This window comes from Danio aesculapii, chromosome 9, assembly GCF_903798145.1.
Source record: "Danio aesculapii chromosome 9, fDanAes4.1, whole genome shotgun sequence".
Taxonomy (NCBI): Eukaryota; Metazoa; Chordata; class Actinopteri; order Cypriniformes; family Danionidae; genus Danio; species Danio aesculapii.
The window spans coordinates 7158048-7181738 of record NC_079443.1 but is presented as its reverse complement, the minus strand read 5'-3'; the positions used below and the strand labels follow the sequence as shown (position 1 = coordinate 7181738).

Below are 23691 nucleotides of genomic sequence, written 5' to 3'. Positions count from 1 at the left end.
TCTTGTAATACATAAAGTCTATTTCTTGTAATACATGAAGTTCTGTTTACTAGTTCAGGAACCCAGCACCAAATCTCTAGCAAGTTCTCTGGTCTTAGGTCCTATCTTAGGTCCTATCTGATTTTTTTTTTACAGGTTTCTATGTGTAGGTTCAGTCATTTAACTTTTATGACATAGAAAAGGCACTATTTTTCTCAGAAAACATTTTTTAAAGGTGCCGTTGTCTTGATATTTTCAAGATATTGATATTTTATTTTTGTTTTAGCTTGTGTGTTTGTTGATTTGTTAATATTGTAAATATATATACGGTAAAAGGCAGTAGGGGTTGGACGCCACTTTTCTTTTTGTAAATATTTTCACCTGTTTTGGTTCTTAGGGAGATAGGTGTAGATTTAGTATTTTTATTTCTGTTATTTTATTAGGTGTAGTAAGTTTCATTTGGGTGTATTTTTGTTTATTATTTTTCTGTGGGTTCACAGGTAGTTGGCTTCATGTTTTTCTTGGTCATAAAAAAGAAAAAGACAAATAAAGAGACCCTACACAAAGGGGTCATTAAAAGTTAATTTTATTTGTCGGGTGTTATTTTATGTAGCGGCCTTGACCCCAGACCAGGGTCATAACTCAGGTATGAAAACACTTTGAAATAATTATAAAAACGGCGGGATTACCTTATAGCGGTGCGTGACTGTCAGCTGATGCTCTCCATGTTGGTAAATAGACGCTGTTTCCCAAACGGATTCTGTACATACGATTTAAAGCGGAGGGAACGTCTGGGTTTTGGGTGCATGTTTGAACAGACATATACACATAATTAATAATAATAATAACATCTAAAGATGTCTTGGTGGAGTTTGTTTCCAAACACAACTAATTTTGTCCTAAATGAGCATAAAAAGTTAGGAAACCAATAGAATGCTTTCATCATAACGTTAGATGTGTGCATTTTTAAAGTGACAACTGTTTAAAGTAATCAAACAAAAAAACGAGAGATTAATTTGCTGCTCTTTAATCAGAATGTGTAAGTTATATACAGTGAAGAAAAGATTAATGAGATTTGATCACTTGACTCAGTTTCTTTATAATAGCTATTTATTTTAATAAGCTATACTGTGTTATGATGGATATATCTCTTATTTTCACATCCCAATGTTGACAGGTATGCCATACTGTATATGCAAAGACAAATAAACGAATTAGATTACAAATTAAGTTATGCGTAATAAAATAAAATGACAGATGGAAAAAGTATTAAAGGTGTAAAAAGACAGTGAAAGCCCAGACAGCAGCTAAAATCTCTTCGTAGCTCTTCAGCAACCCTCCACCCTTTGTCATTGTAGATTAATAATAGCTGCTTCATCATCCTGGTAATGTAGGTTTTAGACTGAAGATGAAACCAGGGTGGACATTTCAGCAAGACAATGGTTCAAAACAGCCAATGAAAAATTGTTTCAGAGAAAAAAAATCCAGCCAAAGAATGGCCCAGCCAATCACCTCACTTGAGTCCAATAGAGTATACAAAATAAAGATCAGATTTGAAAGACGAGACCCATAAAAAAAGCCTTTTTTGCAAAGTATTAAATAGATTTTAATAGTTCAGTACTTTCTCCCTATGTAATTCCATTGGTATTATTATTACTGTTTGGGTTTTACCAAAACCTGGTTTAATTCAATGTCAACAGCTTCTTTAGACAGTTTATAGTTGATTCCCAGGAAAAAAAACATGACCCATTCAATATTTATTTTACCCGCTGTATTTTTTGCTTTTAATGTGAAATAACAGAACATAAACCTAGGAGGCTCATTTTATAAGAACACTACACATCGGAAGTCTTCATTTTGAATCATTTATCTAATAAAATAGTAGCACAACTTATTAAAACTGATTTCAGGTATAACAGTTACTCTCATGCAAACAGTTGGAGATGCATTATGAGCAGTAATTTAATCCTAAGTGTTGTTTGAAGTGCTAAGTATGAGGAACAGTAACAGTGATCATTGCCTTAGAAAGTACCACTAAAGATCATGAATTTTTATTATTATTCGCTTTTTATTACCCTTGCATTTGCCTATGGTCACATGCCCTTGAGAGCAACCCCATTCGCTTCTAAAAATCCAGAAGGGAACAGAGAGGTATGGGCGATTTCTCAGCTTGACACAAAGTTGTTGTTAAGTGGCTGCTTTCCCCCATGCAGTGATTAGATCTATCTGCTGTGTAAATGAGTTCACAGCTTCACACCACATCATTTGCTGTTTTGTGTGCTTCTTCTTTCCACATATTAGTTCTGTTGCTTAATTTTGCTCCCAAACTCTTTCGAGTAAGTTGCAAAAACCAACTTGGATTGTTTGTTGTTGTTGGTTTTTTTGTGAAAACTCCCCCGACTCTGTTGTTGATCTTGAGTTCCAGGGTTGCTAATAAGTCTTTTAAAACAAGAGCTTGCTACACAGCAGTCCTAGCATTTACGGAAGGAAGGAGTAACCATTCCCTGATAGAGAACGAGCGATTTTGGTCTAACCTTTCAGTGGTGTTGAGCTAAAGAAAATGAGGGTCACTTTTCCTAGCACTCCCAGCTAATCAAGCGATTCAGTTTTCATTACCTGTAAGCTAGCCACTTATTAAATACAATTACACGCCAATTGTTTCATGCAGCCTCACAGTGGGAACGGGTGAGAGGGATGTTATTATTTTTGCATATCACAGCCGTGTGTTTAGCGGCAGCGTATTCTCACCTAAGATGAGTGAGAGACAGACTATTTTCACGAGGCATCGGATCATTTGAATGGTCCGTGCTTCCCCGTCTCTCAGTCTAATGGGTTTGATGCAGTTGTGAAACGCTCACGATCATGTCAGTAATAGCACCAGACATGTGTTTGTCGGCTCTTGACTGATGATAACAATCGTATATCATTTATTGGCCATCTCATTCTGCTTGACAAGTTTGATAGTTGACTTAATCATCCTTGGCTGATTTACTAGTCCTCATCTGCAAGCTGTTTTTCACAGAACTGACAGGCTCACGTTTGACTGTGGGTTTTACAGTGAACCGATTCCAATTAAAATGGAAGTGGTTTTCCACTTCCCTGTGGTCATTTGTATTGGAGACCTTTTGGGAATAGCTATTTTTTTACGTCTTGTTTTTAAATCTGCAAGTTCTCATACATCCACGGCGTGGAATTAGACTTGAGATACAATCTGCCCCCGGTGAAAGTATTCCCTTCTAAGATTTGTTGTAAATCAATATTTAATAAAGAGTTTTAAAGAAGAGGAAGAAAATGAGCATGGCATCATGGGAGCCGAGGTTTTATGAGCATCGTTTTCAGAGAAGAGCAGCCCAAATATTCATCCTCAGGAATAAAGAATAGATAGCATTATGACAGAAACATTCATTCATTCATTCATTTTCCTTTGTCTTAGTCTCTATTTCAGCGGATGCCCTTCCAGCCGCAACCCAGTACTGGGAAATATGACAGGAAACAAGGCTTGACAAAAAGGACTTTCCGATGGCCCAGGGCCAGCGTGCAAGATGCTCGGAACAGTAGACAGGATCTTTACTAGCCTGATCTTGTCACTAAACTTTAATTTGGCTGCGACTGTTTCACACCTAGATGCTTGTTTCAGAACCTGTCTTGTTTGCCCAGCTAGCGTGATTTGTTTAGCATATGTGAAACCCGCAATCGCGCTCGGATCCTCGTCAAATCAATTAGTCCGAGATCGCCTAAATGAGGTTGTCTCAGCTCGATTGAAATGAGCTAAAGAGTGGATTAATTGTAGTGAGAAAGCAAAATTATCCAACGAACTAACAAACCAGGCTATATTACAGTGTATTATGATTGTTTAATAGCAAAGACTATAGAATACACAAGACATGTCACTCGTATTGTTTTGACTGGAGAAAAGTGTAACGGTCAATATGGCTAATAAAGCCAACCTTTGAGTACAGGAGCCAATCGTCGATCGCTATTGGGCGAATAAAGCCTGCCTTCTAGTACAAGAGCCAATCATCGATCGATATTGACTCCGGGGGGAGGGGCTTGGACCAGACGTGTGTTTCTGCAGATTTTGTGTGATTCCAACATTATATTCAATTCAATTCACCTTTATTTGTATAGCGCTTTTTTCAATGTAGATTGTGTAAAAGCAGCTTCACATAGAATATCATAGTAAATTGAAACAGTGTCAGTTCAGTTTTCACTGTTTAAGTTCAGTTCAGTTTAGCTCAGTTTAGTGTGGTTTAATAATCACTAGTGACAGTCCTAACACTGAAGAGCAAATCCATCGATGCGCAGCTCTACAGATCCCTAACCATGCAAGCCAATGGCGACAGCGGCAAGGAAAAAACTTGACGAAAATTGGCGAAAGTGAAGAATTAAAAAATCTCGAGAGAAACCAGGCTCAGTTGGGCACGACCATTTCTCCTATGGCCAAACGTCTTGTGCAGAGAATCAGTCTCATGTTCTCCACTCCTCCATGACCACCACAGCAGCTGCTCAAGATACAGCCTGGTCCAAGATTATGGAAACCTTGGGATCATCTCGTCGCTGGTCTTGGATCGAACCAGTGGCACTGCATAGTCTCTGAGGGCCTCGGGATGAGTATCCCCAGGTGGAAATAGAGAATAAAGAGAATAATTAGCGTAGCTGCTGTTCATAGTGTATATAAACAAGATGCAGAAACCTGTGTGGAGCACATGCATGTATCATACCGCTAAGTGATGCATTGAGTATATGCTTTACTGAAAAGATAGGTCTTTAATTTAGTTTTGAACTGCGAGAGTGTGTCTGAGCCTCTGACATTATCAGGAAGGCTATTCCAGAGTTTAGGAGCCATAAATGAGAAGGCTCGACCCCCTTTACTTGACTTTGCTGTTTGAGGTACACTGAGGAGCCCTTAGTTTTGAGATCTTAAACATCGGGTTGCATTGTAACGAGACAGAAGGTTGGTTAGACAAACAGGAGCTAGATTATTTAAAGCTTTATAGGTAAGAAGAAATATTTTAAAATCAATGCGAAACTTGGGGTGATATGATCATATTTCCTTGACCTGGTAAAAACTCTGGCAGCTGCATTTTGTACTAGCTGAAGTTTGCTAGTAGAGGATGGTGGGCAGCCAGTGAACAGAGCATTACAGTAATCCAGCCTAGAAGTCATAAAAGCATGAACAAGCTTTTCTGCATCTGGATGTATAACATACTTCATAACTTAGCAATATTTCTCAGATGAAGGAAGACATGGGATATATGATTTTCAAAAGTAAATTGCAGTCTGACATGACACCCAGAACTAGAAATGAAACTTATGAGACAGTTGTTGTTAAGTTTTATTTGTGATTCCTAAAATGAAATTCAATCACAAGCTTGGCAAGTAGTTTTGGAGAATTTGATGTATCCCCAGTTAGACAGAATGCTCAAGCATACTGTCCAAGAGGCGTTTCAAAGCCGGCGAGTAAAATGACTTATATTAAAGAGACTTTAGTAATAGCTATATTCAGCTATATGAAGAACGAATTATGAATAGGGCGGAATGTCATTCCTACCGGCAAATGTGCGTTTTATAATGAATATGAAAGTGAAAGCATGCTGAAATATACACAGTGCTATTTATCTGTTAAAAAATTGACAGAAATGACTGTCTGATCATTTTTCCATATTTTAATCTTATAATATTTTGTATTAGGCTTATTGTTTGTTTATTTCTGCACTGACACCTCGAAAGAAAGATCAACATTGGTTTGCTTCATGATCTGACTGCAGTCTCAGTTCATCTGTTATTTCTCTCTACAATTTAAGCCTATAATGCATAATTCTAGCCAATGTTTTTTTTTTAATAGAGTGATTAATTATTTTTTATTTTTTTGGTGGGGCCAGTGAAAATTTTGGCTAGGCAAGTAAAAATCTTAATGCCCCAGTAGAAAAAAAATGTTGAACCCTGGGAACATGTGTACTGGATATGTAAATTTGGCTATTAATATCAGTGTGCATATTTGTGAGCTTATTTGGCCATATCTAGTGTATACTGAGAAAAAAAAATAGACTATTCCTCATGTGAAAAATCGAAAATAAATTGAAAGGTATTTTTTTAATGATGTGTCGCTCTAAACTGTGTGCTTTCATAAAACATTAAGTAAGTTGAAAACTTTTATCTTGATGGATTATGCTGTTTGCTTTTACAGGATTATGCTGAGAAGGAGAAAACCTTGGCCAAAGCCCTGGAGGACCTCAAGGCCAACTTCTACTGTGAGCTGTGTGACAAACAGTATTACAAGCATCAAGAGTTTGACAACCACATCAACTCGTATGACCACGCTCACAAGCAGGTAATGTGCCTGTTGTCTGCCCCTCGATGCAATGCATGGCAATAATAGAGTGTTTTAGAAGATGACAACAAATGGTTTTTGTAGCGCACATGGACAGCACAAGACAAATTGCTTCCCCTTCGACTGAGAGGTGGTGGTCTTATAGAGTTTTAATTTAGCAGGCCATAGATCAGAAGCAGGCAGGACAATTGGAAGTCCTAGTGCTTTGTTGTTGTTTGTTTCTGTTGCTTATCCCCTTTTCTCAGGGCGACGTTAAATCTCTTTCTCAGCAGCATGCTGCGTAAACAAGTTAGGGTGCTAGTTTTGTTGACCTGTTCATAAGCACTGCCAATTTATTATTAAAGCATAAAGCCAACATGCATGAACGTTTGCTGAGAATAGCATTAAAGCCTCATGAGGATCCAGATCCAGGGAGAAAAATGAAAAAGGAGCTTCATTCAGCAGTTGAATTCCAAAAAAAGGTGCAAAGATGGATGGACAGATGTTTCTAAGCTAATGCTCTCTCTCTTGTGGAAAAGTCAACCTTGGGATGCCCAAAGCATAATACCGCTATATGTAATCTAGGCTATCGGCACAAACTATAAGGAGCCCTGTTACTATATATGACTATTAATTACTATATTACAGTTTTTCTCAGTCACTTTGGCACATTTCTCAGATCAGATTTGAAATTCCTAAAACCATTTGTTCAATCACATCAAAAAACCATTTTCTCATTTCTCATTTCATTTCATTTCTTATATAAGTATGTATGTATGTAATATAACAATTAATATTTAACAGAGGAAGGAATTTTTCCACAGTATTTTTCTTTTTTCTTCTGGAGAAAGACTTATTTTAAGTGTTAAACACAATATTATTGCACACCTTAAAAAGTCATGAAACCCCCCCTCTTTCGGTTCAAGTCTATCTCAGATTTTTTTTAATGCGTCATGATGGGCGTGGAGCGCTGCGAGGAGTAGGCCGGCAGAGTAGGAGAAAAAAAGGGGAGCAAACAACTGTCAATTGGCGAATAAAATCGATTGCGAATGCAGTGCAGCAGGTTTCTTGTCCTATATATCCCATTAATTAACCCTGCTGGTAATCTGGAGGATTTTAAACATAGGCGAACACAGCAGCACGGATATAGGCGATGTGTCTGAAGGGTAAGGAATTCAACTGATAAAAGACAAAGTTCGCCATTCTCCAATTCTCGTACAGCTCTCCTGACAAAAATGCTTGCTGCACAAACAGCTTTGCTGTATCGGTGACCTTGACAGCATCGTTGGGAAAACCATGCAACAAACCTTGTGGATCATGGAAACAGACACATACGACCCCTCATGAACGGCTAAATACTGCGTACCATATGCGGCTGCAGTCTCACAACTTGGCAGGTCTGTCTTCGGAAAGCACGTGCTGTCATAAATAATTAAGAAGCAAGCTCTTCTCATAGGACATGAAAACTCAGCTATAAATAATAATGAGAAACCGACACGTCATCTATGGACAGGCAGACGTCGATTTTCAAAACAAATCTATTTTGATCCCACCCCAAAAATTATTTTAAACCTGGAAGATGAAATTAGCTGACAAAAGCTCAAATTGATCTAGTTTTCCTCACAATTAAAGCTAACATGGGCTACCTTTGTCTTAATTGATGCTCAGCACACACAAATCTGTAAAAATCTCAAACAAGTACTCAAGGGTTCTTTGAACCTTTAAGCAATATTTTTTTTGATTGTCCACAAAACAAACACTGTATTAAAATGACTTGCCTTATTACCCTAACTTGCCTAATTAACCTAGTCAAGCCTTTAAATTTAACTTAAGCTGAATTCTAGTATCTTGAAATATATCTAGTAAAACAATACTGTATGAACTGTCATCATGGCAAATATTATTTGTTATAATTTGTTAGAAAGTAGATATTAAAACAATTTTCTTTAGAAATGTGTTGAAAACACTAAAATAATTCAGGAGGGCTAATAATTCTGACTTCAATTGTATGTGTAGCTGGAGCACAACACAACAACACAATGTTACAATGGAAGAACAAGTGTTGTGATGTAAATGAGAATCTGTGGCCCAACAGACAGGAACATTCTATAATTCCTACAGCACTCCATGTACAGCTTTCCCCTAAGCAGACTGTCCTATGTTCACATTTCATTTTTTTTTTTCTTTGTGCTATGCAGTGTGGTCTTTTCCTTTCTGCATCACCATGACATGGTCTGTCAACAAATTACAGTACAAACATAAACAGCATAGATATGAATCTTGTCCAGTCTCTTGCTATCAAAATTTCAAATAAGGTGTAACCTACAATTTAAAATAATTGTCATCAAAACTGTAGCCATAATTTAGATCAAAACATCCTTCAAGAGTACACTGTTATAGTGACAACATGACTAAGCCTTTTGACTGTCTTATCCGTAAACAATGACACAAAGATTTGTCATTATGATGGCACTGACTTGTTCATTGATACTGATGTTTATTTTTGAGAGATAAGAATTGTTAGTAAGAATCCTTAGTAAGAACTAATGATTTTTTTGAGCAAAAGACTGGCATTTTTTAGGTAATCCATGGCAGTTTACTATTTGTACATGTTTTGAGAAATGCACTTACTGTTTTGAAAATTGTAATGCTGATCTGAGAAATGTACCAAAAAATTTATTTACAAAATATAGATTATAATTAGCAGCAGAGCTAATAGTAAGCAATATAGATTTTTTACTGTACATAACATATTGGCATTAAATAACATGCATAACATGTCGTAACATTATTTATTATAGTGATAGACTACAGATAGAGGGCGATGCAGTGGCGCAGTAGGTAGTGCTGTTGCCTCACAGCAAGAAGGTCGCTGGTTCGAGCCTTGGCTGGGTCAGTTGGCGTTTCTGTGTGGAGTTTGGGTTTTCTCAGTTTTTCCCCACAGTCCAAAGACATGTGATACAAGTGAATTAGGTGGGCTAAATTGTCCATAGTGTATGTGTGTGAATAAGTGTGTATGTGTTTCCCAGTGATGGGTTGCAGCTGGAAGGGTATCCGTTGCATAAAACAAATGCTGGATAAGTTGGCGGTTCAATCGGCTGTGGCGACCCCTGATTAATAAAGGGACTAAGCCGAAAAGAAAATGAATGAATGAATGAATGAATGATTACTTATATATATCCCATAGAGTAAAGGGTTATTCACGCAATTACTGAAACTGTGAATAATAAGACATGGATCTTGGTATTTAAGAATCAATATTAGGGCCGCACAATATTGTAAAAATCTGAAATTGCAATTTTATTCTGCTGTATATATTGCAATATGTACACAATTTCACCAGATGACTTAAACAGCTCTATTTGGTAAGAATTCAGATGCATAAATTGAATAATAATATGAAAAATAGAACTACATAGCATATTCATTGTATAAACAATATAATAAAATATAGGACCACTTGTCTTGCTGCAGTGATGTCTAACTTTACTGTAGTTTTGAAATGGCTATGAGCATTTTCAGGAAGTGTCACCAAAATCTGCCTTTTTTGCATTGGAAACAAAATTTACTGACTAAACTGTCATAATGAAAACATGACAAAGCCATTTGACTATCTTGTTCATAAACAATGGTGTCAGGACTTTTCATCTTGATGACACTGACACATTCATTGACATGAATACTTGCTTTGAGGAACGAGCTATCCATTTTAAGCAAGTGACAGACTTTTGCAGGTTATCAACTAGGTTTTTCAGTTTGTACTCATTGTTTTGAGAAATGCATTAACTGTTGTGCAAATGTAAATAGTGTTGTGAGAAATGCACCAAAGCCACTGAGACAAACTGTAAAACAGTGATAAATAATACTACAAGTTTCAGATGAAGTTATGTTTGTTCAGTGGTTAAAGATCTAAGAGATCTACACCCAATAATGTTTGAAAATGTATAACTTGATAGATTTGTTGATTATTAAAGCTATTCATAATAATAGGTAGGTAGGTCAGTAGATGGATGGATGGATGGATGGATGGATGGATATTACAACAATGCTTTACCATTGGGTTTATTGATTATTAAAGCTATCTATAACAACTATCTGTGATAGATAGATAGATAGATAGATAGATAGATAGATAGATAGATAGATAGATAGATAGATAGATAGATAGATAGATAGATAGATAGATAGATAGATAGATAGATAGATAGATATTATAACAATGCTATACCATTGGGTTTATTGATTATTAAAGCTATTCATAACAACTATCTGTGATATGGATGGATGGATGGATGATGGATGGATGGATGGATGGATGGATATTATAACAATGCTATACCATTGGGTTTATTGATTATTAAAGCTATTCATAACAACTATCTGTGATATGGATGGATTGATGGATGGATGGATTGGTGGAAAGATAGATATATGGATGGATGGATGGATGGATGGGTGGGTGGGAGGGTGGGTGGGGGTTGGATGGATGGATAGATATATGGATGGGTGGATGGATGGATGGATGGATGGATGGATGGATGGATGGATGGATGGATGGATGGATGGATGGATGGATGGATGGATGGATAGATAGATAGATAGATAGATAGATAGATAGATAGATAGATAGATAGATAGATAGATAGATAGATAGATAGATAGATATTATAACAATGCTATACCATTGGGTTTATTGATTATTAAAGCTATCCATAACAACTATCTGTGATAGATAGATAGATAGATGGATGGATGGATGGATGGATGGATGGATGGATGGATGGATGGATGGATGGATGGATGGATGGATGGATGGATGGATGGATAGATAGATAGATAGATAGATAGATAGATACCCAACTCTTAAATTCCCATATATTCTGCAGCAAACAAACATATTGTAACTTGAGTGTCGTTTCAGACTCAGTATATGTTGATTTAAGAACCAGCAGCATCCAAAAATAGCAGTGTAACCTTTAATAGCAAGTTAAAGCTTTAATTCTACCACTTGTCCTGCTGTTTGATATCGGCCCTGACCCCTATGCTCTGACTCACTCAGAAACTAAATGCATGGAGTCTCTAGGGCCCGCTGCGCTGTCAATAACAGGGCTCACTGAACTATTGACTGAACACCATCTACAAACCCTCCACCCATGACCTTGCTATTGAACACCACAAAAGGAGCGAAAATGAACGGATTATGAAGAGAAAAAGCCACTCCCCCTTGCTGTCTGATACAGTTGCTGCACTTGCCGTTTTTATGTCATTCAGATGTGATTGTCACACGGCCTCCTATCAGCACAGTTCAAACTATTCTACAAAAAGAACACACTCCAACCATTCAGCGTCTTAACAAACGGGGTTGATGGATGAATAGCACAATTTCCCAGCAACCCCCGGGAGCTGGCAGGGCATGTCTGCCGAGAATATAATAGAGTACGGGAGACCCACGGCCCCACAGAAAGCTCAGAGCTACAGAAAAACCTGGTGTTTCTGTCAGTGTGTGAATCATCACTGCCAAGCCTTCTCCCTCTGACTGGCCTCAGTGTTGCTTTTAATTAAGAATACATGTCCGGTCAAAAAATTACTGTGTTAAAATTTTCATTCACTCTCAAGTGGCCTGTCAGTCATTTCTGCCCCCACTGTACATGAAAGGATTTCACTGGGTATTTGCCGTACAGCTCTTTCACATCAGGGCTGCATCCTACTATAAATGATGTAACCACATCCAGTCATGTGAAATACAGGCTACATGCTTTAACGGCTCATTCCAGAGCTTCTCTCGCCAAATGCATTAACAATCAATGAAGAACAGCTCCTCCAAGCAATGCACCTGAGAGTCAAACAAATATAGCCCACGCCAACCTGTTTGCTATTTTTGCAAGGCTGGCTGACAGTGAACCAGCGCAGCAGATCAGGCCTGAGTTTGCCCATACTGTGCCAGCAGAGAGCGACAAGATATGTGCTGAAGGATAGAGGCCAGGTGCACAAAGAGACCCTATCCTGATGGGATCAAACTAGTTACCCTGATGTGCCCACTCCACACTGAGCGGCCCTTTAACATGACAAAATTATATCTGATGTGACCGCCTTGCGTTCCCCTGACTATGAGCCCCAGCCACGGTAAATGCAATCACTGAAGCCTTCTCAAATAAGAGAGGTTACAGCGCCACTGAACTGTGTATAACTGTGCAACCTGAGTGGAATGCGTAATGTTGGGCCAGATGACTCTTCTTGGCTGCCTGGAAAAACCAGCTATCGCTTGCATAAAGTCTACCTTGCCAAAGTACAACATGTAGCCTGTAGTGCAATAAAAATGCTTTTCAGAAGAGCTTGTCTTCTGTCTTAAAGCTAAGCATCAAGTATTAATGGATAATTGAATGAAAGCTTTTAGGATTAATTGGATGTGATAACTGTTCTAGAGCTGGTTGTTGCTTGGAGACATCTGGTGCTTTCAAAAGGAGAGTATTCTTTAAACACCCTTGAATATCATATCCTTGTGAATTATTAATGGAATTTAATTTCGATTATCTAACGGACTTAATGTGACTGCGCACTGTGTGCACAGACGTAATCCTGATCGATGAGATGCATTTACGGCCCAAGCATCGGCCAGTCGTGATGGCTTCCATCCATCTTGCATTCAAAGCACAATACCTTTTAGACCCGGAAACAAATGCAAACTAGCATCACTGAGTTTTATCTCAAATAAATAGGACAATTTCATGGAGTTTAGCAACCTCATCCTTAGCTTCTTTTCAATTGCGCAGAAAATGGATTTGATGAAACATAACATTGGTGTGCAAACACCTTAATTGCCTTCCTCCTCTCTTGAAGAGATTTGTAATCGTTTTTGCTGTGTATACCGCACTGTGATACCCAGTCTCCATAATGAAAGGTTGTTAAAGCATGGAATAAAAGATTCATGGTGTTGAAGGGAATTATTTTTCAAATAGCTTTTGTTGCTTTGGCATGGTTGACATGTTGAGATAGGTGAATGAATGAGATATTCTTTGTCCCTCCTCAGAGGCTGAAGGAACTGAAGCAGAGAGAGTTTGCCCGCAATGTGGCCTCCAAATCCAGGAAGGACGAGAGGAAACAGGAGAGAGCTCTCAGACGCCTACATGAGCTTGCTGAACAACGCAGAGAAGTGCAATGGTGGGGGATTTTTTTTTTATATTTATATACAGTTTACCAGGGTATGCATATATAGAATATGGTCTAAAAAAAGCAGACTAGGTTGTCGTTTAATACGTGCAAATTAAAGTATCAAAGCAGCATGTAAATTAAAAAATATTTTTGTGTAGTACTGTGCAATTCTCAGGTATCCCTAGGGAGTCCAGATCTAATTGTCACCTTCTTTTTCTGTTAGATGACTGTAAATGAACCTGGGTCTTATATTTTGTTTCTTTTGTTCCTCTCCTTTCAGTGCCCCAGGAAGCGGTCCTATGTTTAAGTCTACCACAGTGGCAGTGGAAGGTTCTTTCAGGGAGTCCTGCTGTGATGATGATGCCCAAGAAGCAAACCAAAACTGCATGGCTCAAGATTCGGGGGGTCAGATCCATTCCAGCAGTTGTGGCATAGCTAGCAAACAGTCACCCTGGTCATACAATGGGAGGGCCAAAAAGCAAACTTTCAGACGCAAAATTGCATTCTCTTTTTCCTTTCCAAAGAAAGCAACTGTTAAGCTTGAGTCATCAGCAGCAGTTTTCTGTGAGAGCACGGAGGAGGGGTCGATGGAGCGGAGCCGCAGACAAAGACTCACAACACCCCCTGTTGAGCTTGACCTCCCTGGGTCCCCTATGGTGGAAAAAGTACTAAAATGTGAGGAGGCGATTTACAGCACTGGTACACAGCAGAGCGAGCATTTCCAAAAAAGTGACAGCACCGGAAGTCAGGGGTCATCAGATATCCCTGTGGCAGGGGAAAGCCCTTCGTCAACGGCATCAGATTTGTGTGCTTTGCTTGTTTACTCAGAGGATGTTCCTAGTCCTGCCATGTCCCCGCTAAACACTTCCCCTTTTTGTTTAAACAGTGCTGATATTGTTCTTGAATCTGAAGACTCTGTTGAGAGCTTAAAAAGCAGCAGTGCTGAAAGTAAATCTGAGACCTCTGAGGATGTGACAGAAGAGGATAGTGGCATTACAGAGGAGGGGTGCTTGGCCATCAGTGAGCCTCCTGAAAAGACATTCTCAGATGTGCCACCTAAGAATGATTCTTCTCAAAGAGAAGAGAAAGTTGAGGAAGCACCTGCAAAGTCATCTTATGCTTTTACAAAACCCAGCCAGCCTTTTTTCTCTGTTCTAAGCAGGGACGGAAACACCATCTTCCAGTGGCCCTCTGAGATGGTGTCCTTCACAAGGACAGAGCCATCGCTGTCTTTTAGTTGCAACCCCCTCCATTTTGACTTCAAGAGGACATGGATTAGAAAGTCTGCCGACACTCAGGAGATGACTGAGCCCAAAACTGATGAGGAATTATCTGTCTGCTCAGGTTTCAAATCCTGCCAATCTGACAAGCACATCGAGGAATCTACAGCCAGCCCCAGAAACAGTCCCAGCCAAGGAGCAGAAGGCAAGGTCAGAAAGTGTTATCAGTATTCAAGTGACACAGAGAGTTGTGTCAGGTTGAAAACACATGACAGGTGTAGACATTCCAAAGATTGGATTCATGCAAGCAAGAGAGTGGAAGAGAAATTGCGGAAAAGGGATCAACGTCATTACAGGAGTTACGCTAAAAGAAAACGCAGAAGGCGGAAGAGGAGGAGAGACAGACACCGGGAGACAGAGAGCAATATGGTGAAATCTAAGAAATTCCACAGACGACCTGAGTGTGTGGAAGGACTTGATAGCCAATTTAGAGGCACCACTTCACAGCAAGTGCATCCATTAGAGAAGTCAAAGCAATCAGCTCAAAATCAGGCTGAGGATAGCAGCACAGCTCCCGTAGTTGAGGAAGGGGTGGGAAGCAGAAAGCAGGAGGCAGCAGCCGACGTAAACGGCTCAGCGGGCTGCATCATTCTCTCTGATGAGTTCTGTGCCGATGGTGAAAAGGTGCTTGGGAACAGCAGGGAAAAGCCTGACAATCCAACTGCAGGGGAGCTTACGTCCATAGAACAGTGTCCCCATAACCAAGACACATCTCACTTTCATGAATCCGGTTTAGCCGAAGGGGGGCAAGAGGAGAAGCCTCAGTCACTAGTGACTAACAGAGATGGTGCATGTGAAGGGCAGAGTTTGAAAAGACTGCGTTCAGAATCTTTAAACGACAGACATGAGTTTTGTGACTCCAGTCAGTCACTGACAGATATTTCTGATGAATGCACAGAACCTACCTGTTGTGAGCATGGCACAAGGAGGAAAAGACAAAGGCGGACACAGTATCAAGATCAAACTCCATGCCTTGCAATTGAATGTCCCGTTGTTCACAACTCTGTTTTAGAAGAACAGGACAAGGCCGCAGTTGAGTCGAGCATGAAATGCCTTGTTTTAAAAGGCACGTGTGACAGCTCAAACAGGTCAGACCTAAAATCATGCAGTATTGATGATGGAGAGAGCTGCACGGCTGATCCTCAGACATTTACTTCCATTAGCAGTGCTCTGGGTCACACTGTGGTGGAGAGCAGTGACTGGCAGCAGAGCTCCTCCTCTCAGATCAATGCTTCATGCACCAAGGGCAGTTCAAATCTCCTAGAGACAAATTCAAAGCTCTTGACGGAGCCAACAAAAGACAAAAGTGAGTCTAAAGCAGCACAAGACCCCTATAAGAACTGTAACAAGTATTCAGCGGCTGCTCAGGCCTGCCTGCTGGATGTGAGAGAGTTAGCCCTGCAGAGGACTGAAAAAGCCACTCAAGACAAATCATGTCAGCATAGCCTTCAACCCCCACCACAGAGATTTCACCTAGGCATTCAGGCTGAGGAGAAGTTAAGCAGGGAGTGCTTCCACACCACCGGCAGCCTGTTCCTACCCTCTCCATCATTCTCAGCCCCCTCAGACAGCATGGAGAGACACTGTCTCCTGCAGATACAGAGCCACGGACAGGTGCTACACCAGCAGGTTTTCCCCACCAAGCTCAAATCTGTCCTGCACAGGCCACATCTGCCCATGTCATCTGCTGTCCTCCATCCAGTTCACCTGCCACCCTCTGTGCCTTCCGGCTCTATCACAATACGTCACACCATGCTACAACACCATGCTGCTTTCCTGCCCCCACAGCCACCCATATACCCCCAGGTAGTGCCTGTTTCTCGACTCCCCCTAGGAGCGGAGATCTGTCAACCCACCGCTTCTCCTTTTGTGGCCTCTCCACAGGTACCCGTGGTGGCGCCCCCTAGCATTCACCCAATGACTGTGACGTTTCATGCCCTGCCACGACCTGCCATGTTTTCGCCCATGTTGACCCCTCATCCTGCTGTCATCCCCCTGCAGTCTCTGTTCTAGTTCTGCAGCTTTTTTTCTGTGACAAAATGCATTTGTACTGCAGTAGTGAAAGAAACTTCTGCAGCATTGCTCCCTTAGAGTGTTGAGATAGGAAGTAGCCAATGGGTAATATACAAAAGAATCATCTTTGCAGTTTGGAAAGGATGCTGTTTCTGTGCCATGTTGTCAGTAGAGATTTTCTTGCAGAAAAGAGCTGCACAACACTTTATTAAGAAATAAACTGTATAACTCATCTACCTGATAATTTCTAATACACATTTTATTCAGATTGTTACAGATTTTATTAATTTCAAAGACCACAGTTTTATTAGATCTAAGGTAGAACGATCATTCACAACACTGGTTAGGTGCACATCTCTATAGAAAGAAATTAATATATAAATTAATATACTTAATAGTCTGTACTTAGACATGCCCTAATATTGTTAGAGTGACAATATAAAGGTATGATGGTTGCTGTTTGCAATCGGTAATGATATGAATCAAAGTGTCATTATATGCAGTATACACAGCTCTATGGTGCAGTGAATTAATGTAACAAACATTCATCATGTGGGAAGGTATAAAAAAAGAATCACACTTACAACAGTGTATAACAATTACTTTAAATATAACACTGAAATGCCTTTCAAAGGCTAGTATAAATTGCATTATGTGCTACGGTAGCATTGAACACACACATAGTGCTCATTTAAATGAGTAGTTTTTATGCAAATCAATGCTGATGGTGAAACTGAATTGAACTAAAATGATCAAATTCTATTTCTTACTTTGCTATTTGCAGACAGTGTCATCCTCGAATACAGAATCACAGTCAAGTTTAGACTACCGAATGTGTTGTGTAGTTTAATATGTAGTTCAAATTGTAGATCGTACATGCTGTTGCCTAACATATTTGAAAAGAAGCACAAAACTTACCAATTGCAATCCATACATGGGTGTTTCCCGAATCCCTCATATTGTAACCTGCTTGAATTAGGAGAGCATAGACTAGATCTTTCTGAAATGATCTGTAGGACATGGAGTACCCTGCTCTGTAGCATTTCTGCGGGGAATTTGATTTGTCCTAACATATTTTTAATTGCTGTTTATAGACCTTTATAAATATAAATGGTTTACTCATTCAAGAATGACCAAATGACCTGGCATGTGGAGTTAATTTTAACCATAATTGTTCAAAATAAGCAGGCAATTTCCCTTTTTGGTGTATTAATATTTCTGGTTGATTTACATATTACATATTACAAACCTTGGTGATAAAATGCTGGTAATATGATTAATTCCAACAAATATTTAATGTAGATTTATTAAAATCCTGCTTCAGGGTAACTCCAAAACAGAAGTTCGTTTTTGTTAGCAAAGGATTCAATTTCTCCTGCTTGCATCAGATGAAAGGGACTAAACTCAAGAGAAGGATTCATTTACTTATTTAAAACACTAACTACTAAGATACTTGAATCCGAAAGCAAGTCTAGCTAGTTAGAAAAGAACAGATGAAAATCTGTCTCTTTGAATTCCACCAATCCTTTCATTTTCAAAGGAGATGTGTTGAACTGGAATTAATGACTTAGCTTTATTGATTTTGCGAATAGCCATATGGAAAGTAGACTGTACTTATTTCCTAATAATTATGCTCAAACATATATTTTTAGAAATCTTTTTTTATTTAAAGTGAAAATGATTCAATAAAAAAATACAGAATTATAATCAAGATTGTTTCAAATGACAAAAAGTATTAATGTAAAGTAGACACATTTTATTATAAACACCACAGTGGAGAAATTAAAGCAGAACTGCAGTTTGTTTATTTTCTTTTTTTTTTTTTTCTAAAAGCATGTACTCGCATTATTAAATAGTGTAAAATATGCATTGGAATAAGGTGGTACAAAGAAATAAAAGACAAAAAATGATGCAGAGCTATTCAAAAGTGATGAGGAGAAACTGGTGTTTTTTTGTAACATCTGTTCAACAAAGCTCTGAATCCCACCAGATTGCCCCTTCTTAATTAATTTCAGTTTTTGAATCCTAATCGCATAGGAAGTCCACGATGTTACTGTTTTTTTTTCATGCAGTCGAAAAAAACATGCTTTGAAAAATTGTACATGCTGTAAATCAGTACTATTTATAAATCATGTAATGTACATGTACATATGTTTTATGTTTTTATCGTGCCAGGTACCCTGTATGTATGAATTATTTAGATAAGATAAAAACAACTATGTTTTTTACGCCACTTTGCCAACTGAATGATGCCGAAGTACTATGTAATAAAACCGAGAAACGAGCGCTTGCTTTCATGTGTGTCCGTTTATGATGTGTCTTAGACAGCTTTCGGGTTCACCGCACACTCAGGTGAAGTCCACAGTATGTGACTACAAACACACTGGAAATGCATGCTTTTTGAAGCCTGGGAAAAAAAATCCAAGGGTTTTGTCACAGCTAGGGAAGAACTGTTGAATATTTCATCTTAAGGTCTCACACAAGCCATGCAAAGGTTATTGAGTGAGACAGCCACGGTCATTTTCTAGCAACTTTGAGGCAGTGCTTGCTAGACCATCATACTACGAGAGGTTTCAGATCGTTGCAGTGTTAATGCCCTCACCTTTCAGTGTGACTGACATCATTATGCAGAATTATTCTGCCATCCTGTATGCATGCGACTGATTAGCTCAGATGTTCCTCTGTTATTTCCCCTCCAGTCCTTGAGTCACATCTCTCCCGGGCTCCTCTGTTGTTAAAACAGTATACCTTTTTTTCTGCTGAAGTACGATTGTTGTTTTTTGTATGTGTGTATGTGTGCCGACATACACTGTTTCGAAGCTGTTTTGACTTGTGCTCATTCTCAATATATGAATTCTTGATATCAACAATTCAGTTCTTGGTTTTTAAAAATGTTATTGTAGATATCAGTAATTGCTGATTGTTGATATCAGTCATTTACATTTTGATTTCCTTTCTTCCTTTCCCTTTATTAATCTGGAGTCGCCACAGCGGAATGAACCGCAAACTTATCCAGCATATGTTTTTCACAGTAGATGCCCTTCCAGCTGCAACCCATTACTGGGAATCATCCATACGCACTCATTCACACACACAGTATATACGGTCAATTTAACCTACCCAATTCACAAGTACCACATGTTTTTGGACCCAGAGAAAACCCACATAAACATGGGGTGAACATGCAAAAAGCCTCGAACCAGCAACCTACTTGCTGTGAGGCAAACATGCTACCTATTGCACCACCGTGCAGCCAAAAATGCTAACTCCTAAAAAAAAATAATAATATATATATATTCTTGAAAACTGTAATTATATTCATTCATTTTCTTCTTGGTTTAGTCCCTTTATTAATCTGAGGTCGCCACAGCGGAGTAAACTGCCAATTTATTCAGCATATGTTTTATACAGCGGATGCCCTTCCAGCCGCAACCCATCTCTGGAAAACATCCATACACACTCACTCACTCACTCACACTACAGACTATTTAGCCTTCCCAATTCACCTGTACCGCATGTCTTTGGACTCCACACAGAAACACCAATTGACCCAGCCGAGGCTCGAACCAGTGACCTTTCTGCCGTGAGGCGACAGCACTACCTACTGCGCCACTGCATCGCCCATTGGCTCTTACCAAATGTTGATATTAAAAGTAATTTCACTACTAACAATGTTCGTTTCTGATATCATGAATGTGATTGTTGCTAGTAAAATAAGTCATTTTAGATATCAGAAACTACTACCCTTATCCATAGATATTTACATTAGATGTCGCCTACGCTGTAGTTCTCTATTGGAAATAATGCGTCAATAGAGCCGCCATTTTAGTGCAAGGTATCGTTCCTTTGAAATGAATGTGGGACCAAGGTACATCCAGAGCCAGAGATATATAAACTTATATACATATATCTACTGTATGATCGGGAGTTTTCCCGGTGGTCAGTCTGCAAATGTTTTTTTTAAATTACGAAAATTATAATTTTACATCACTACTCTATATCGATGGATAAGTGACCGCATGGACATTGCAGACAATATGGTGTGTTTGTGTGCACTGAAATGTATTATCCTCCCTCCCAGTTAAATTTGATCTAATCTGTGTTCTGAAAAACACCTCTTCTCCTGCTTTCACTTCTAATTCTAACAGAGGGAGCGATTGATTTGTGAATCAGTCTCCATTATGAACAACTCGTGTGAACCATCGATATCCATGTGTCTCAATTTGCATATCCACCTTTCTGATCTAAATGGTAAATAACATTTGTAATATTCAATCATTTAGGGTGGACAGTATGCACATTGAAGCGCAGGCACTGTTAAGTTATCAGGCACTCTTATTAAGTTACTTTAAAAACTAGCCGTTACTTCACAAAGCTGACATTAATACAAGTTTATGGCATCAGCGTCTTGTTATTATATTTCATTTACATTGTTTGCTGATTTTATTCAGCAAAACTAACAAAAGCCTAGAATTCATTGTAAGTTGGTGCTACTTTGCATTATGGCCAATGCAGTAAGTGACTTTATCATCAATAACGTGACTTTAGCACAAAAGTTCGAAACAAACAAAAACGTAAAAAAAAACAAATCTTGCCTATGAAATGTTCTGCCCTTTTTCTTTGTTTTCTATGTTTGCTCATTACTACACCCATACACAGTGCTAAAGTCAAACATCTTCACACTGGCTTTAGTCTCGCTTGACAAGTGCAGTTGAATGACATTTGTCCTGGGAGCACTGTACAAATGTGGCGGCGGTATTGACGCATGCTCAGGGCCCGTATGCGATATCTAGTGTATATATCAATGCTCCTTATCTCCGGTTCCAAACGCTTTATCAAACTGTATAAGGAGGCTCAACATATATTAGTAATAAATGTATACAAAGTGATGTAATACGTTGAAAATCACGATATCCATGCCAAATATTAGGTGGATAGAATGTGATTACTTTTTTATAAATTATTAAAATATTGGTGTCTGTGATTCAATTCAGAGACAGTGGTGTTCACTTTAATGTGTGAAATCACTAAAAAATGTCATAGACTAATATTTTCTCAATTCAAATAAGTAGCGGCTTGGCCCAGAAACAGTATTCCATACTTTATGACTCAACAAGCAGATTGCTGACATCAGAAATACATGTTTAGATATCAGAAAGAATATAGGTAATGTGTAATTGTGGCTATTAAGAATTAAAATATCTAACTAACTAGTGACATTACATTTATATCAGGGATGGACATTTTTACTAGTAACAATCAAACTATTGATATCAAAAATTAAGGAATGGCATTTAAACTAGTAAGAAATCAATTCTTGATATCAACAGTTAAATTTGAATGGCAGCTATGGTGAAAACACATTACGGATATCAAGAATTATATTGTTTTACACTCTCAGAAATAAAGATACACGAGCTGTCACTGGGGTGGTACCTTTTCAAAAGGTACACATTTGTACTTGAAGGGTCCATATTGGTACCTCAAAAGTATATATTAGTACCTACAAATTTTAAGAGGAACCCTTTTTTTGCATTTTAGGTATTAATATGTACCCTTGAGGTATTAATATGGACCTTTTAGGTACAAATTTGTACCTTTTGAAAAAGTACCACCCCAGTGACCGCTCTTGTACCTTTATTTCTGAGAGTGTCCTAGTTGAAATGTAATCAAATATTAAATAGTTGATATCAAACATTCAGCATTTTCGATAGCGACAATTCAGTTCTTGACATCAACGATTCAATCTTGTTAACAAAATGAACGGCTTGCCATAAGCTGACCTCCTTTCTATTTCATTTATTTATTTCATTTACACAGACAACAGCACTCGTAAGATTTCCTCATACTTTGTGACTCACAGGCCCATGCAGTCACAGCACTCCCTTGTGCCATTTTGTTTCCCTGGAACGGATGCTTCGATTTTTTTTGCACCCGCTACTTCTATCCCACAGAGCTAAAACATGCTCTTCCTGCTGTCCAAGCTACAGTATAATCACCTCTCTCTGAACCTGGACAACCCGGATGATGGCCGTCGGGTATGTGAGAAATGAGGCGAACAACGAACGTCCAGGCTTATTTCCTTTCAAACGTGTTCAGATTAGCATTTGCATAAAGCCTTTGTTATATAAAATTGCAACATTCTGCGATCTAGAACGCCATATCTCGCCTGCAGACTTATGGACCATCTCTTTACAAACACCCACGTACAGCAGTGCCTCTCACAGCCAGAATAATGCAGGGATAAACAAATGCCTGGCTACCCTCAGACAAAAGCATTCTCTGCAATCTGCGCATCGTGCAGCTCCAATCACGCTTTCCGAGCCTTATCATAGTCATCTTGTTTGTTTGTTGATCAGAGGATGGATCCTATATCGGGCATGCAATTAACAATCCGGGCAACTCATTTGTGTCGTCTCGTTATCCTTTTTGTTTGTTGCTTTTCTTTTTATTTTCCTCACAAGGTCAAGGAAATACACAAGAGAGTGATGCGGGGAAACTGCAAACAGCACACAGGACTGTCAGGCTGTTAAATAATGTTTAATTAACGCTTCCATTCTCTTAGAGCGTGTTTTTATTACTAAACCAAGATGAGCTCCTGGATAATTGCCACGTTATTGTTGTAGAATGAATGGAAATGTGTGACTCGGAACGGCATTTGAATTAGGGGCTGTAAACGGGTAAATCTGGATTCGGATTTTATTATACGCCGCGTCTGCGTTCAAATCTGACCTCAAGTGAAGCTTCAACTGCCTCATTTTACAGTATCCCGTAGTAAGCTGTCAAGAAAGTTATTGCTAACCTCAGTAAGAGCAGATTTGACAGTAGCAAGCTTATGAATTTTATTTCCTGAAGTCTCTTGCATGAAAAATTAATAGTTTATAAAGAAATATCAAATACGATAAACATCGAAACATTTTCAGGAGTCAGGGTCGCATGGCTAATGAATATGAAAGCAAT

At 38.8% G+C, this 23691-nt stretch overlaps 1 protein-coding gene across 1 annotated transcript in view; it reads left to right on the top strand.

Moving 5' to 3' along the window:
• Nucleotides 1-19016, top strand: part of znf804a (zinc finger protein 804A) — a 130291-nt gene extending 111275 nt beyond the window's left edge. The window contains exons 2-4 of the mRNA XM_056464711.1: nt 6167-6310; nt 13317-13447; nt 13719-19016. Coding sequence (XP_056320686.1) covers nt 6167-6310; nt 13317-13447; nt 13719-16731 — 3288 coding nt within the window. The 3' untranslated portion in view covers nt 16732-19016. The remainder of the gene's footprint in view (nt 1-6166; nt 6311-13316; nt 13448-13718) is intronic.
• The last annotated feature ends 4675 nt before the right edge of the window (nt 19017-23691 follow it).